The sequence below is a fragment of the Nycticebus coucang genome, chromosome 8 (genome assembly GCF_027406575.1).
Source record: "Nycticebus coucang isolate mNycCou1 chromosome 8, mNycCou1.pri, whole genome shotgun sequence".
In the NCBI taxonomy this organism is placed as follows: Eukaryota; Metazoa; Chordata; class Mammalia; order Primates; family Lorisidae; genus Nycticebus; species Nycticebus coucang.
In genome coordinates this window covers 93,402,986-93,419,597 of record NC_069787.1, presented here as the reverse complement: position 1 = coordinate 93,419,597, position 16,612 = coordinate 93,402,986, and the positions used below count along the sequence as shown (strand labels likewise).

General features: G+C 48.0%; 1 protein-coding gene and 1 long non-coding RNA gene across 6 annotated transcripts; one reads left to right on the top strand and one right to left on the bottom strand.

The window, feature by feature from the left end:
* Nucleotides 1-725: 725 nt before the first annotated feature.
* Nucleotides 726-4,010, bottom strand: LOC128592612 (uncharacterized). Its single transcript, XR_008381946.1, has 4 exons — nt 3,900-4,010; nt 3,756-3,811; nt 3,588-3,675; nt 726-1,028 (listed from the first exon to the last, which is right to left on the bottom strand). It is a non-coding gene; the product is annotated as an uncharacterized LOC128592612 (long non-coding RNA).
* A 46-nt stretch (nt 4,011-4,056) lies between these two features.
* CCDC51 (coiled-coil domain containing 51) lies at nt 4,057-14,718 on the top strand. 5 transcript variants are annotated; one of them, XM_053600617.1, is made up of 5 exons: nt 4,096-4,136; nt 10,695-10,760; nt 11,135-11,451; nt 13,047-13,211; nt 13,749-14,718. In XM_053600617.1, exons 3-5 carry the CDS (start codon nt 11,143-11,145, stop codon nt 14,502-14,504), a joined length of 1,230 nt encoding a protein of 409 aa, XP_053456592.1. In that variant the 5' UTR covers nt 4,096-4,136; nt 10,695-10,760; nt 11,135-11,142; the 3' UTR covers nt 14,505-14,718. The 5 variants fall into 5 exon arrangements, with proteins under 5 accessions (XP_053456593.1, XP_053456591.1, XP_053456592.1 ...); XM_053600618.1 differs by lacking the exon at nt 10,695-10,760 and having other exon boundaries at nt 4,057-4,136; nt 11,256-11,451; XM_053600616.1 differs by lacking the exon at nt 10,695-10,760 and having other exon boundaries at nt 4,063-4,136.
* Nucleotides 14,719-16,612: the final 1,894 nt, after the last annotated feature.

The window sequence follows — 16,612 nt, the reverse complement described above, 5'->3', positions numbered from 1 at the left end:
CCTTGACAACAGCGGTTGCTTGTATATGCCCTAGTATCTGCACACAGTGGATTCCCTTAGATCAGTGGTTCTCAACCTGTGGGTCGCAACCCCTTTGTAACAATGAAAATACACTGCGGCATTAGGAAGGTTGAGAACCACTGCTTTACATGAACAGATGAATAATTCCATCAATGGGCAACGCCTGTGGCTCAGTCGGTAAGGTGCCGGCCCCATATACCGAGGGTGGCGGGTTCAAACTCGGCCCCAGCTGAACTGCAACCAAAAAATAGCTGGGCGTTGTGGCGGTCGCCTGTAGTCCCAGCTACTCGGGAGGCTGAGGCAAGAGAATCGCTTAAGCCCAGGAGTTGGAGGTTGCTGTGAGCTGTGTGATCCCATGGCACTCTACCGAGGGCCATAAAGTGAGACTCTGTCTCTACAAAAAAAAAAAATAATAATAATAATTCCATCAAAACATGTCATAACTAGAGGAAGGTGTGTTTTCTTCCCAAAGTGCAAATTCTTCCATTAACCTCATGTACAGAAGGTATTCTTCTGGTTATACAACTATACAAGAATGACAGCCTTCCAAAGGAGTTGTGTTAATTCCAGGTGATACAGAATTTAGAGTAAAAACAAGATCAAAGAACAGACTCCAGCAGGATTCTGAGGATGGTTTTACTTTAAATCGCAGCTAAGGTAAGAAAGGCTAAGTAAAAACAGCTAAAGAGACAAGCCACTGTATGACTTTTTTAACAAAAGTTTATTCTTAAATGTACAACAGGCTCTAAGACAACACTTCATTTTACCTATAGGTGGCAAAAGATGTTATGACAGGGAATACAGTTGTTTATTATTATTTTTTTTTTTGCAGTTTTTGGCCAGGGCTGGGTTTGAACCCACCACCTCTGGCATATGGGGCCAGTGTCCTACTCCGTTGAGCCACAGGCACAGCCTGGAATATAGATGTTTAAACAGGAATCAATCACCATCATCTCAGGCACAAGGAACAGCTTATTTTCTGCCAGATTTCTTAATTCCACCTGTGGCTGCAAAAGGGAAAAAGTCACAGTTAGGGAAAAATATAGTTATGGTAGCAGCCCCACACAGCAGGTTTGATGTGGATCCTAGGAAGGCTTGGGTTTTCTACTAGGTACTTCCTTTGACACAAGTGTGCACTGTAGTTTCACTAATGTCATTCTGGGCAGAGGTAGAATGACGAAGAGGGAGGGGCACAAGTAATAGCTGTGTCACAGGGTCTAGATCTACACTTGTGCACTCTGCTGATTAGCTCACTTAATCCTCAGGCCATATCAACTCATTTATTTATTTTTTTTTTTTGTAGAGACAGAGTCTCACTTTATGGCCCTCGGTAGAGTGCCGAGGCCTCACACGGCTCACAGCAACCTCCAACTCCTGGGCTTAAGCGATTCTCTTGCCTCAGCCTCCCGAGTAGCTGGGACTATAGGCGCCCGCCACAATAATGCCTGGCTATTTTTTGGTTGCAGTTTGGCCAGGGCCAGGTTTGAACCCACCACCCTTGGTATATGGGGCTGGCGCCTTACCGACTGAGCCACAGGCGCCGCCATATCAACTCATTTTATTGATAAGAAGTCCTAGCCTTAGTTGTTGAAGGTTATAAGCTGGTATGTGACAATGCCCACATGAATTGCTTAAGCCCCAATAGTTTGAGGTTGCTGTAAGCTGTGATGCCACAGCATTCTACTGAGGGCGACAAAGTGAGAGACTGTCTCACAAAAAAAAAAAAAAAAGCCTATATTCCTAACTGCTCCATTACATTTCACTATCTTCCATATTATGATCTTGGCATCTAGCTAACTTAATACTTTTACTTTATCCAATTTACAAATGACAATATATTTGGTATCCAATAGGTAATTTAAGAAATAGCTGTAAAGTATGCTTAGTATAGGAATGAATATCCAAATCAGTGTAACAAGGTAAACCTTAAAAAAAATTAGATGACATCCAATAAGAAACCAATAGTATAGGGTTCCACTAAGGATCAATGTTCCGCCTGTATATAATCACAGATTAAGGGAAGAAGCAAGATACCTCACATCACTCCCCAAAGAAATCTCAACAGCTTGAATGGCAGTGACATGCGGGTAAACAAAAATGGAATAAACCCACTGGGGGAAAGGTCTTGAGAATCCCTGGATGACACTCTGACCATGCTTGTCTCCATCATGCCCAGTGTGGTCCACAAGGCTCAAACAGGGCACAGACAACTGTGGAGAAAATAATCACTAGTTCGACAAATGTAAAACATTTAGAAAGCATATAAAGTACTGTGGTTGCTGGGCTTGAAAAAATCTTTTGAAATCTAATCAATCCCTCTTACATAAAGAACAAGAAGAAAAGGGATCAGTTTATAACAGTGTAAGGATGCCAAAAAATCTGGACTTCCATCTTTTTATTTATTAATTAATTTATTTTTGAGACAGAGTCTCACTATGTTGCTCTCAGTAGAGTTCTGTGACATCACAGGTCACAACAACTTCAAACTATTGAGCTTAAGCCAGCGGTCCTCCACCTGTGGGTCACGACTCATAGGAACTGTATTAAAGGGTGGCGGCATTAGGAAGGTTGAGAACCACTGGCTTGAGCAATTCTCTTGCCTCAGCCTCCAGAGTAGCTGGGACTACAGGCGACTGCCAGAAGCCCGGCTATTTTTTTGTTGCAGTTTGGCTGGGGCTGGGTTCAAATCCACCACCCTCCGTATATGGGGCCTGCGACCTACCCACTGAGTCACAGGCGCCACCCAACACCTGGCTATTTTTTGTTGTTGTAGTTGTTATTGTTGTTTGGCAGGCCTATGCGGTTTGAACCCGCCAGCTGCGGTGTATGTGGCCCGCACCCTAGATGCTGAGCTACAGGCCCTGAGCCTGTTTTTTTTTTTTTTTTTTTTTGAGACAGTCTCAAATTGTTACCCTTGGTAGAGTGCTTTGCTGTCATAGCTCACAGCAACCTCCAACTCTTGGGTTCAAGCAATTCTCTTGCCAGTTATTCTGTTTTTAGTAGAGACGGGGTCTCACTTTTTGCTCCAGCTGGTCTCAAACTGGGGAGTTCAAGCAATCCCCCCGCTTCGACTTCCCAGAGTGCTAAGATTACAGGCATGAGTCACCGCGCCTGGCCTGGACTTTTATCTTTTTAGTCGAGGCACACAAAAGTGAAAAGACTAAGGATGCATAGTATCAGAGACAATATGAGCAGTAAATAAAAGGTTAAAGTCAAGTATTAACGTCAAGCATTACAACTCAGTGAAACACGAATTCATACAGTTAACTTATAAACCTGTCAGAGGTAAATTTTTGTGTTTCCATTTCTGCAGCTTCCTTTAAGGAATGAAAACCCAGACTACCTAGGAGACTGGAGACTTCCTTCCAGTCCTGGTTCTGGCTCTCGTCCCTTTCAGCTGCTGCAACTCCAAGACTGGTTAAGGCTGGCTGTCCACCGCAGCAGACAGTAGGGACAGAGACCTCAAAGTTCACCAACCAGCAGGAAAAGAGACATGTCCGGGCACTCATGGCAACAGGTGCTTAGTGCCATTTGTCTGGCTTCAGCGCCGTTCGGCCCCAACTTACCGAGGGGGCCCTTCCCCGCGGCCTTCGCTTTTAGTTCCTCCAGTTTCTTCTGCTCCTCTTTTTGTTTCTGTTTGAACGCCTTATCTTCCTGAGAGAGACAAAGTAGGTTCACCCAGGCTGGTCTTCCAGTCACGTAGTGCCCGCCCGCACCTCCGCGCGCACCCTCACCTCATCCATCTCCTTGGCCTGCTTCTTAGGCTGTTTCAGGGGCTTTTTCTTGCCACCTGTAGGCGACACGAGCACAGTTGGCCTGTCCAGTCGCCCGGCCCCCTTCCCTCATCCCCCACCTCCTCGCGGTCTCGACAAGCTTACCTTCGCGGCCGGACATGGCGCTGCAGCCCCTTCTTCAGACCCTGCCACCGGAAACCGAGCTCCCGGCCCACCCCCTACGCCTATATCGCCACGCGAACCCGCAGATTGGCTCCTAGTCAGGAAGTTGTACTTCCACTACCGGAAGCGGCTCTCAGGGGCGGGGCTAAGGAGTCAGAAGTCAGCTGAGTGGCAGACGCTTGGTCAGGGTTACGGATTGGGAACTTGCAGGCGCGCCAGGTACCCGGGGCTGGGAGTTGGGGCGGGAAGAGAAGGGTGTGGGGGATCCATCTGTTGGGCTAGTATCCAGAACCGTGACGGGGGTACTTAAACGGAAGGCCTGTGACCGCGCGTGGGAAGAGCACTGCAGGTAGAGGAAAGGACAAGTGCAAAGGCCTGGAAGCTTGGTGCGTTCCTGGAACTCAGGAAAGCATAGCGTGGCTGGAGGGAGTTGGAGGAATTGACAGAAGTGAGCGGGGGCTCGATCACCTGGTCCTAGGGCTTTGGAAGTCACTGCAAGTTTAACGTTTAAGTAGTAAGAGTGAATGAAACACGAATTTGGGACAAGAAATTGTGGAAGATTTTTTTTTTTTGAGACAGTTTCACTGTGTCGCCCTTGGTAGGGTGCTGTGAAGTCACAACTCACAGCAACCTCAAACTCTTGGACTGAAGCGATTCTATTGCCTCAGCCTCCCAAGTAGCCGGGACTACAGGCGCCCGCCACAACGCCCTACCCACTGAGCCACAGGCGTCGCCCCGAATTATTTCTTTTAATTTAAAAATTTTATTTTGGGCTCAGCGCCTGTAGCTCAGCGGCTAGGGCGCCAGCCACATACAAGAGCTGGCGGGTTCAAACCCGGCCCGGGCCTGCCAAACAATAACAATTACAACAAAAAAAATAGCCGGGCGTTGCGATTGGGTGCCTGTAGTCCCAGCTACTTGGGAGGCTGAGGCAAGAGAATTGCTTAAGCTCAAGAGTTTGAGGTTGCTGTGAGCTGTAACACCATGACACTACCGAGGGCGACATAATCAGACTCTGTCTCAGAAAAAAAAGATAAATAAACATTTTATTTGTATAAATTTATGGAGTACAGTGTAATTTTGTTACATGGACATATGGAATAGATGTGAGGACTTTTAGTGTATGGATCACTGGAATAAGGCGCATCGTACCCATTAAGTAATTTCTCATCTCTGTAGGTATTATAGACATTGGAGATTAGAGCAGTGAACATTCTAGTGGGTGAGACAGACTATAAGCAAAGCAAAAAGGTGACATACATGTCACAGGTCACGTAATACGTGCATGGAGAAAAATAAAGCAGGGAAAGTGGGTAAGGAGTGCTAAGGTGGGAGTAGGATGGTGATATCAGATAGGTTGGTCCAGGAAGACTTCCATAGGAGCTGATGTTTGTGCAGGACTTGAAGAAGGTGAAGGTGCAAGCAGCACAGATAGCACCTGGTGTGAAGGCCCTGAGGTGTGGATAGCCTAGTTATCCAGCAACATCAGGAAGGTCCATGTGAGTGAAGTGGAGTGAGGAAAGGAAGACAAGTGGGAGATAAGGTCAGAGAAGAATGAGAGCCAGGGAGTGGATTCCCTACAGGCCATGGAAAACACCGGGCATACACTTTGAGGGAAATGGGGAACTATTGTAGGGTTTGAACAGAGAGAGACATAGTCTCACTTATGTGTTGAAAGGACCACTGACTGCTTTGTTGACAATAGATTGTAGGAGGCTGGAATAGAAGCAGGGAGACTTCTGTCAGGAGGGTCTTGGGATAATCCAGGCAAGAGAAATTGGTCATTGGGACCACTTGGTAGCGGCGGCAAAGAGGAGGAAAGGACTGGCTGCAGGGGCTCACACCTATAATCCTAGCACTCTGGGAAGCTGAGGAGGGAGAATCGCCTGAGCCCAGCAGTTTGAAGTTGCAGTGAGCTATGATAACGCCACTGTACTCTCCCCCGGGGAGGCAGAGCAAGACTCTGTGTCAAAAAAGAAAACAGAAAAAAGAAGAGAAGGAATCTTGAGCCAGGCCTGGTGACTCACTCTTGCAATCCTAGCCCTGTAGGAGGCCGAGGTGAGTGGATTGCCTGAGCTCAGGAGTTTGAGACCAGCCTGAGCAAGAGCAAGACCCCATCTCTAAAAATAGCAGGGCATTTGGCAGGTGCCTATAGTCCTAGCTACTCAGGAGGCTGAGGCAAGAGAATCGCTTGATTCTGAAGCAATTGGTCACTGAAGCCAAGTGAACCCAAGAGTTTGAGACTGCTGTGAGCTATGAGGCATGGCACTTTACGAGGGTGACAAAGTGAGACTGTCTCAAAAAACAAAAAAAGAGGAGGGATCTTGGATCTAGTAAGCCAGTGGCAACTGCTGATAGATTCAATGTGAAGTAGGAAGGCTGGATGTGGTGGCTCACACCTATAATCCTAGCACTCTGGGAAGCCGAGGCAGGTGGATTGATTTAGCTCACGAGTTCAGGCCAGCCAGTGTGAGACCTCATCTTTTAAAAATAGTTGGGTGTTATGGTGAGCACCTGTATTCCCAGCGACTTGGGAGGCTGAGACAAGAGAATCTCTTAAACCCAATAGTTTGAGGTAGCTGTGAGCTATGATGCCATAGCACTCTACTGAGGGTGATAAAGTGAGACTCTGTCTCAAAAAAAAAATTAAAAAAAAGACTATGAGGTAGGAGAGAAAGTAAAGAGTCAAGGATAATGTGAAGTTTTTAGCCTGAGCATTTGGGCTGGGGGTTCCTGTCAACAAAGGTGGAGAAGGCTGTGGCTGTGGGACAAGCAGATTTGAGAGAGGAAGATCTCTGTTAGATTTTCAAGCAGAGATATGGGTTGGGCAGTGTGATACATTGGCTTGGAGTCCTGAGGAGTGGTCTGGGGTAGATAATTCTATTTTGTTCCTCACTTTAGCCTCCTGAGTAGGTTGGACTACAGGGTCTCACTATAAAAATAACTTTATTGATACATAATTTGCATATCATACAACTCACCCAGTCAATATGTACCATCTGGTGGTTTTTATTTTCACAGAGTTGTGCAGCCACCACCACGATCAATTTTTGGACATTTTCATAGGTGAATTTTAAAGCCACAGGATTGGATGAGAAAGAAGTCTGAGCACCAAGCCCTCTGGGCACTACATTGTTCAGAGGCTAGGGAGATAAGTGGAGACTGGAAGCCAGGTGAAAATGGCATTTGAAGGAGAGAGCTATCATGAGGCACAGGCTGCTAACAAGGCAAGAGAGATGAGGACTGAGAAGTGATCACTGAATTTAGCAGTGTGGAGGTGAACTGAAGAGCAGTTCCAGTGGCACTGTGAGAGTGAAGGGCACATCAGAGAGGGCTAGAGCGAATGGGATAAGAGGGGCAGAGATAGTAAGTTCAGACAGTTTATCAAGGAGTTTGGTTGTGAAGAGCAGCAGAGAAATGGTGGCAGTTGCTGGAGGGGGTTTCAGATCAATTACTGAGCAACGTCTAAAGAGGGGAGAAGATTTGGGACCCGGGGCATAGGTTGATCTTCCCTAGGAGCATGGATTTTTCATCCTGAGGACCACAGAGGGGCGGAAATGGGGCATCTGGGAAGGTATGGTGGGAGTTTGTGGCACAAATTCTCTTCCAAAAAAAAAATTTTTTTTTTTTGAGACAGAATCTCATTTTGTCGCCCTCGGTAGAGTGCTATGGCATCACAGCTCACAGCAACCTCCAACTCTTTTGGGCTTAAGTGATTCTTTAGCCTCAGCCTCCCAAGTAGCTGGGACTACAAGTGCCTGCCACAGTGCTCAGCTATTTTTTGCTGCAGTTGCCACTGCTGTTTTAGTTGGCTGGGGCCGGGTTTGAACCTGCCACCCTCAGTATATGAGGCTGGTGCCCTACCTGCTGAGCCACAGGTGCTGCCCCTCTTTCAATTTTTTTTTATGATTTTTTTTTTTTTTTGATACAGAGTCTCACTGTGTTGCCCTTGGTAGAGTGCTGTGGTGTCACAGCTCACAGCAACCTCATACTCTTGGGCTTAAGCGATTCTCTTGCCTCAGCCTCCCAAGTAACTGGGACTATAGGTGCCCGCCACAACACCCGTCTATTTTTTTGTTGCAGTTCGGCCGGGACCGGGTTTGAACCTGCCACCCTCGTTATATGGGGCCGGCACCCTACTCACTGAGCCACAGGTGCTGCCCTTTCTTATCATTTTTTTTTTTATGATCTGATGGAGCAAGCCATCAGATGCAAGTGAGGATGAGGTACAGATGATTGCTGTAAGAAAGGGCAGTTGGTAGGAGACAGTCATTTACATGGAATGGGAGAATGGATTTAGAGGGGTGAGATTCTGAACTTGGCTTTCAGGGCCATGTTTCACCCCCTGTCCAGCCTCCTTTCTGCTTTTACTTTCCAGCTACACTGGCCCCTTTTCAGCCTTTCCCTTTGTGAGGAATATTCTTCTCCATATTGGTTGAGAGGCCTATGAAAATTCTAAGTGGGTACTTCATAGGGGCTGAGAGATGGGCCTGGAAGGTGGGATGGGATGGTAGAGAGGAGGGACAGGAGTGGAGAAAAAAACTTGGGAGGTATATAGGCAACACTAAATGAGGAATTGTGTGTCCACTGGGAGAAAAATAAAGAAGGTAAGGTAGTCAGGGACAAAGTGGTCAAGGAAGCTTTAGTGAGAGATGATATTTGAGCAAAGATGTAGATGTCAGGGTGAGCTGAGCAGACTTTTGGAGGAAGAATAGGCAGACAAGGTGGCAGAGCTCAGTATGTCAGGTGGCTAGAGCAGAATATGGCAATAGAGTGAGGAGAAGGAGGGCTTAGAGGTATTGGAGCTTTTTGGCCACTTCTAGGACCTGTGTTCATGACAGGTGAGATGGGAGCTGTTGAAGATTTTTTGTTTTGTTTTGTTTCTTGAGACAGAGTCTCATTTTGTAACCCTGGGTAGAGTGCCGTTGCATCGTAGCTCACAGCAGCCTCAAACTCTTGGGCTCAAGAAATCCTCTTGCCTGAGTTTTTCAATTTTTTAGTAGAGATGGGGTCTTGCTCGTGTTCTGGCTAGTGTCAAATCTCTGAGTTCAAGCAATCCACCTGCCTCGGCCTCCCAGAGTGCTGGGATTACAGGCATGAGCCACTGCACCTGGCTTTGCTGAAGGTTTTGAACACAGGGATGCCATTTGACTTAAATGTTAACAAAGCCTTTAGCTTTGTACAGAACAGGGTATGGAGGGAAGACATAGAGTGAAAAGGATGCTATAGTTGTTATTTTTGCCAGGAATGGCTGACCTTCCTGGAATCTAACAGTGGGTGGCTAATAGAGTAGAGACTGGCAAAGGAGACTGAGAAGGTTAGAGGAAGCCAAGAGGAAATAGTGGTTTCAGACAGAGGGAGCGTTGAAAGCTGCAGAGAACTGGGAGAATAAATCTGAGAAGCACCTGCTGGATCTAGCAAGGTGGAAGTTTTGAGGGACCTTCAGGAGAGCAAATCGAGAGAAGGAAGGTAAGGAAGTGATGGCAACATGGCAGACAGACACTTTTCTTTTGTACTTGGGGAGACTGCAGGGCTACAGTCTTTCTTTGCTTTGATGAAGGATGCATGTGCAGGGCTGTGTGTCACGGCCACTGGCACTGAGGCCTGGGAGACTGGCCTGACCACTGGGCATGCATGGTGTGCACTCCCTTGGACATGAAACCTAGCCTCATGAATGGTGCTCAGGGGTGCAGGTATGGCACCAGCTTGGAACCACTGTCATAGGGATGTCACCCTTTGTGGTTCTCAGCTAAGGCCTACTTTGTCCCTTCCAGCTTTATTTTCAAGGGGGCTTGAGATTTGGAGAATCTCAAGCTTCCAGAACAGCATGATAGGGAGGAGGCTAGGGTGTTATGGGAGGCTGTCTGTCTGTCCCACATCAACTTACTGCAGGAAGCTCCTTTCTGTTCTGTACCTGGACTGCTCCCATCTGTCTTCCTATTCCTGTTCCTTCTGCTTTTCCTTTTCCTTTTTTATTTATTATTTATTTATTTATTTTGCAGTTTTTGGCCAGGGCTAGGTTTGAACCCACCACCTCCAGCATATGGGGCCAGTGCCCTACTCCTTTGAGCCACAGGCGCTGCCCATCCTTTTTTTTTTTTTTTTTTCTTCTTTCTCTGACGTGGTCACTTGCCACCACTAGGTGTCACCCTGGCAGCCAGGATCAGGGCTTTGAGGTGTGGTTTGTCCAGAGGAGGGTTCAGCTTTTCCTGGGAAAAATGAATCACCTGGCTGCCTCTTTGGCATTCTCAGAGTCACTGCTGCTCCCTGTGCTGTAGGTAATGAGAAGTAGGGATTGTTAGGACCCAAACATCAAAGCAAGGTTGTAAAGGGAAACATTAAGCCATGTAGCAGCAGCTGATAGTTTAAAAAAAGAAAAAAAAAGTAAAGGGAAAGATTAAAGAAACCTAATCTGTTAAGCAGTGACTAAGGTTGGAGAGGAAGGAGAAGGCTTATGGAAGGCAAGAAATGTGAGATTGAGAGTTGGTAGTCTGGAAAGTCTGGAGTTGGAGAAGGGGAAGGGTGGGTGTGAACCTAAGAAAACTTCTGTGGTTAAAGTAGTTGTGTCTCCCCACCCCACCAGGAATTATCTTCCCAGAGGAAAGCTGAGAGTCTTCTGCCATGGGACATGAATGACCTGTGTCTTTATGTCTTCACAGACAATTGAAATTCTGCTTTCCCAGTGCTGAGGCAGGGCTCAGGGAGTCTGGGAAGATGGTTATTAGGGTCTTTTTTAGAAATGACCCTGGATCTTAATCTTCCTTGAATTCTCCACAGTTCCACAACTTCCCAGGGAGTCATTGTGAACCTTTGTGAGCCTTTGTCAGCATGGACACAATTTAGGTTTGAGAACTTTCTTTGATATCAGAAAACTGGGCACCAGGATTCTCATAGAAGTAACAACAGAGAGACCTGTGGGATCTGAGGGATGCAGGGAGGTGGATAGAATGGAAGAGTCTGGTTGTGTGGTATGGAGAGGGAAATGGGAGTCATAAATTCCTCATAAATTCTTCACCAAATGTGTCCAGGAACTCCCAGGGAAAAGCCCGACCACCCTCTTGCCACAGGGGCTGTAGTCTCTGGGCCCAGCACAGTGGTGGTACTCAGTTTAGATAATTTTAGTGGAAATTAGCCTGATTTGTCCCTATGCCTTGAGACCTGACTTATATCCAGCCTTTCTCAGTTATGAGCTGATCTATCTGGCGTCCCCCTCGCAGATCTCCCGATGACAGGGTGCAGCCCTGTGTTTGCCATGCAGCACATTGTGGGTGTGACCTATGTACTGGTGCGAAGGGGTCTCCTTGGAAGGGACCTCATTATGACCAGGACTCTCTGCAGCCCAGGCCCTAGCCAGCCTGGAGAGAAAAGACCTGAAGAGGCCCTGGGAGTATATCACCGTCTCCCAGCACTGGGAAGAGCGCTGGGGCACAGTATTCGGCAGCAAGCGTCCTCCACAGCCAAGACTTGGTGGGACAGATATGAAGAGTTTGTTGGACTCAATGAAGTTCGAGAGGCCCAAGGAAACGTGACTGAGGTGAGTTGGGGAGCTGGGGTGGTTGGCTTTGCCCTCTGACTTGGGAAATGTGGCTTGATGGCTGCTGCCAAACAAGTCACCAACCACATAGTTCTGGGAAGCCACATCCAGACTTGCCTTTTCTTTTTCTTTTTTGAGACAGAGTCTTGCTTTGTTACCCAGGCTGGAGTGCAATGGCATGATCATAGCTCACTCCATCCTCAAATTCCTGAGCTCAAGAGATCCTCCCACCTCAGCCTGCTGAGTAGCTGGGACTTTAGATGCATCCCACCACAGTTGGCTAATTAAAAAATTTTTTTGTAAACATGGGGATCTCGATATGTTTCTCAGGCTGGTTTTAAATTTCTGGCCTCAAGCAATCCTTCACTTCAGTGTCCCAGAGTCACTGTGCTCAGTTCAGACTTGCCTTTTCTTAAACAAACACCACTGGTAAAGGGACTTGACTAATTTCTCACATGGAAACATGGGCTTGATACTACTGCAGTGAAGGTCTCTATGTAACTGTGCCCTCTGCTCTCCCTGAAAATAGTCCCTGGTGATTAACGTCCATTTTGTTAGGCCAGCAGATATTTCCTTCATTGACTGTTTAGGGTTATTGGTAGTCAGGGCTGCCAGGGAGATTGCTACATTACCGAGTTTAATTACAACATCCTCTGTGAAGGTAGAGGGTGCTAGGGAACATCATCCTGTGAGGTAGAAAGAGCTGCCTATGGTTGTCAAGTCCTTTGTGGCAGTGGAGATGCATTTTGCCGTCTCTGTTCCCTCTGCTCCTTAGGTAACAGTGTAGTGGAGAGAGAAGAACCTGGGGTCCAGTTGGGGGCTTTGAGATACATGGTGCCATCTCTCCCCTTGGAAACTGAGCTGAGGTGGGATTTCCAGGTCTAGAAACTAGAGATTATAGCAATGGCCAGGTGTGGTGTCTCACATCTGTAATCACAGCAATTTGGGAGATGGAGGTGGGAGGAATATTTGAGGCCAGGAGTCGAAGACCATCTGAGGCAACTTATTGGGACCTTGTGTCTACTATCTCTACTAAAAAATTTAAAAATTAGCTGAGTGTGGTAGGGTGTGCTGGTAGTCCTAGCTACTTAGGAGGATCACTTGAGCCCGTAAGTTTAAGGTTGCAGTGAGTTATGCTCATGCCACTGCACACTGCAGTCCAGCCTGGGCAACAGAGTGAGACCTCATCTCAAAAAAAAAAAGACCATAGTAGTGATAGTAGTGCCTTTTGTGAGTTGTTCTGAGGTATAAAATAAGGCAACATGTGGTAAATAGTGTGAGAACATAGGTTCCTTACTGTGGTTTGTGTCAGGCAAGAGTTTACTGGGTTTGGTGGACACTGTTTTTACATTTTTCAGGGGCATGTTATTTCTACTTAAATGGATAAAATCTGGTGATTCTGATAGGTGTGGCATAGGGCTGCACTTTTGAGTACCAATGAGTGAGCCAGGTTTAATGTCTAGGGCAGTTTGTTTCCACCCTTTGTAGCTCACACCCCAGGGACTCTTTCTTAGCCACAGCCTAGTTGGGAATGGAGCTGAGCCCATGTGGGTGTGGAGAGAAGAGGAAGACAGCTGCTATTATTCTCTCCACAGGCAGAGAAAGTGTTCATGGTGGCTCGAGGGCTTGTCCGAGAGGCTCGGGAGGACTTGGAAGTTCAGCAGGTCAAGCTGAAGGAGGTGAGAGACCGTTTGGACCGTGTCTCCAGGGAGGACAATCAGTACTTGGAACTGGCTACTTTGGAGCACAGGATGCTGCAGGTAGGCACCTTGGGAAGCTGCCTTTTCTCACCTGGATGGTGATCTTAGCCTGGCAGATCATGGAGGGGCCAGGTGGGTACCATGACCAGTATGGTGGACAGAAGCCTGGTGAGGAGGTATGCCAGAAGCTCCTATGGAGGGACAGGGCCCCAGGTTTCTAGAGCCTATCTGCCCACATCCTCCCAGAGCACTGGAGTCAAAAGTCCAGGCACTATAGTCTGGGACCTAGATTGCGGAGGAGGGAGTAACATGGCAGGGCTGGCCCAGGGAGCACCAGATGCTTTCCTTCCTGTAGACACATTCTGTAGACATCAGTGCACCTCTGGACGAACCCAAGACTGCTCAGGTGGTACTTTATGCAGCTCATGTTGACCATGCCTGATTCCTTTGTTCCCCCCACCCAACCAGGTTTATGCTGCCTTCATTGATTCAGCATGTGTTTATGGAACACGTATGCTGTGCTGGGCATAAAGTAGTGGTGGTAGCTATGGCTGGAGGGTCACCTTGCACTCCTGTAATACAGCTTTGCTTTTGCAGGAGGAGAAGAGGCTTCGCATGGCTTATCTGCATGCAGAAGACTCTGAGCGAGAGAAGTTCTCCCTCTTTTCTGCAGCTGTGCGGGAAAGTCACGAGAAGGAGCGTGCAAGGGCTGAAAGGACTAAGAACTGGTCCCTCATTGGGTCAGTCCTAGGAGCCCTAATTGGTGTGGCTGGCTCCACCTATGTGAACCGTGTACGGCTACAGGAACTGAAGGTCTTACTCCTGGAGGCACAGAAGGGGCCTGTGAGTCTCCAGGAGGCCATCCGGGAACAGGCATCTAGCTACTCCCTTCAGCAGAAGGACCTCCACAACCTCATGGTGGACCTGAGGGGCCTGATGCATGCTGGGCTGGGGCAGGGCTCTGGGTCATGGGCAGCTACTTCCCCCACTGGAGACAGAGACACAGATGTCCTGTCAGCTGCCTTGAAAGAGCAGCTCAGTCATTCTAAGCAGGTCCAATCATGTCTAGAGGGTTTACGAGAACAACTTGATGGCCTAGAAAAGACTTCCAGCCAAATGGCTGAGGTGGTTCACCTTGCAAAGGCTGCAGCACACCCAGGCCTGGTGGAACCAGCAGACAGGGTTCTCCCCAGTTCCTTGTTGGAACAGGGGAGCGTGATGTTGGCACTGTCAGATATGGAGCAGAGGCTAGAAACCCATGTCAATAGGAACACCATTTATAGCACACTGCTTACCTGTGTGACATTCGTGGTCACACTGCCTGTGCTCTACATGCTGTTCAGGTCCAGCTAGCCCCTGGACCCTCCTCAAGAGTGTGGATTTAGTTAGAGAATCCCAGCAACGGATTGAGTCTTTGGGGGTGCACACCACCTCAGCCTGAAGGAGCACCATCTGTGTGGCTTGCCAGCAGGCATACTTTGTTTTGTAGGCAATGTTCGTTTACATGAATTATCAAAACTTTGTACAAATGTCTTATGAAAATGTCTTAAATTTGTATTATTTAAAACAATCTACTTCAGACTGAGTTTTGTCCTTTGGAAACTGAGATCCATGACTCGAAGACTAGGCCATGAGTTAGTAATTGCCTCTTTGGTTCCTCTCTCATCTCTTGGTCCTCTTTTTAGGACTGTTTGGATGCATTCCTGAGGCCTGGATTTTCATTGTGGATTTCTTGGCCCGCCCTTTGTGGCCCAAACCTTCCTGTGTCAGATGGCCTGCGGGTTTCAGTGAGTGGAATCTAGCCTGCTGCCTGCTTATTGGTGACCATGGTTACTTTCTGTCTTCTGGATCACTTTGTCATGGTGGGGAGAACCAGAGGAGTGACCAGAGGAGAGTAGTGAAGAGAGAGAGAGAGAGTGGTTGATAAATGTTGCTGGGGACAGAGCTGGGTGTGGTGGCACACACCTGTAGTCCCAGCTAGTCGGGAGGCTGAGGCAGGATGATTGCTTTAACCCAGGTGTTCAAGTCTAGCTTGGGTGACCCTGTCTCTAAACAGAATAACCAACCAAAACCCAGAAAGATTGCTGGGGACATAATTATAAGGATTGGTGGCTATTCTGGATCTCTGGCACAGAGAGTGCTTTGGGCAGCACTGGTGTGCCACTGGGGCTTGGGTATACTTTCACTGACAGCCTCGGGAAACATCAGCAGGCATGAGCAGAGCTCAGGCCACCAGTAATGTGATTGGAAAGGCAGTGATGGGGACGGCCCTCCCATAGGTAGGTGCAGTAGAGCACGTGGACTGCCCTGAACCTGACCTCTTCCTTTTCAGAGGGGGACAGTGATCTTTGACCTCCTAGGTTAAATGGCCTTGGGTGGCCTTATGTGCCCTTGAGTAAACAGGAGCTGTGGGGGTATGTTGGCATACCGGAGATTTGGGTTTTCCACTCTCCTTGCAGAGCTCACTGCTGTAAGGTCTATAGGTGGGGCTTTGCTCACCTGTGCCTGTGCAGAGCTGACTCAGCAGAGCCTGTGGAGCCAGAAGTATTTCCCATGAAGCACCCTCCGTTCTCGGAGCCTGTGCTCAGTCTTTGGCAATGAGCATAACCCAAGTGGTCCCCTGGGTTCTCTAACCTGTGAGCACCTAGTCCTTGAGTTATTTGGTCACTCCATCCTTGGTGTGTAGTGGTTCCCCAGGATGGCATAGGATGGGATGACCCCTGCACTTTAGAGTGTTTTCACACTCCTGATGAGGCAGGAAGTGCCATATTTGTGTACTGATGAGGGGGGCTGTGTGATTCTTAACTCCCAGATTCCTCTCTGGGTTGGAATAGGTCCTGAGGGTGTACACTTCAGTGAGTGGAATTGGAGAAAGGAAGATTCTAGGCATGTGGAAGGTGTCCACCCCCCCCAGACAAGATGGGCAACTGGGAGCAAACTGTCCTGAGGTGGCAGTGGGTATGGGAGAGTTGTGGGGCATAAGGTAAAGAATGAGGTGGAGGACCTGCAATGCCGGGTTGGGTCTCTAAGGTCAGAGGTCAGTGGAGAGGGAACTGGGTATGGCCATATTGGTGCAGACCTGGAACCCAGGTGTTGGAATTGTGAGTGGAGGAAAAAAAAGATAACCTGAGATGTTGGGGAGATTTTGAAAGGTCCAAGGCCTAGGAGATGAGAGTGACAGGAGACCATGATAATGGGTGAGAAGTGGGAAGAGGGTGCCTGTAGTGCTAGCTCCTTGGACAGCAGCCAGTGTGGATGACCCAAATCTGGTTGAGGCTCCCTCCTAGCCTGTGGAGGTGTCTCTCAGGTGATGTGTAGTTTGACTCTTAAGAAGCTTTGGCCTTGAGCCAAAGTTCTCCAAAAGTCCTAAGAGGATGGTCTGGGTCCTGGCTTCTGAGTTTTTTTTGGCATACCTAAGTGTGAAGGACTCTGCACAGGGCACAAAATGGGCCTCAGGAGAG

Bases quoted from the DNA above. Each gene is read 5' to 3' on its own strand.
- CCDC51 (XM_053600616.1), top strand. From the start codon at position 11,143: ATGACAGGGTGCAGCCCTGTGTTTGCCATGCAGCACATTGTGGGTGTG. The intron at 11,452-13,046 runs GTGAGTTGGGGA...TTCTCTCCACAG, and splicing joins CCCAAGGAAACGTGACTGAG to GCAGAGAAAGTGTTCATGGT. The intron at 13,212-13,748 runs GTAGGCACCTTG...TTGCTTTTGCAG, and splicing joins TGGAGCACAGGATGCTGCAG to GAGGAGAAGAGGCTTCGCAT.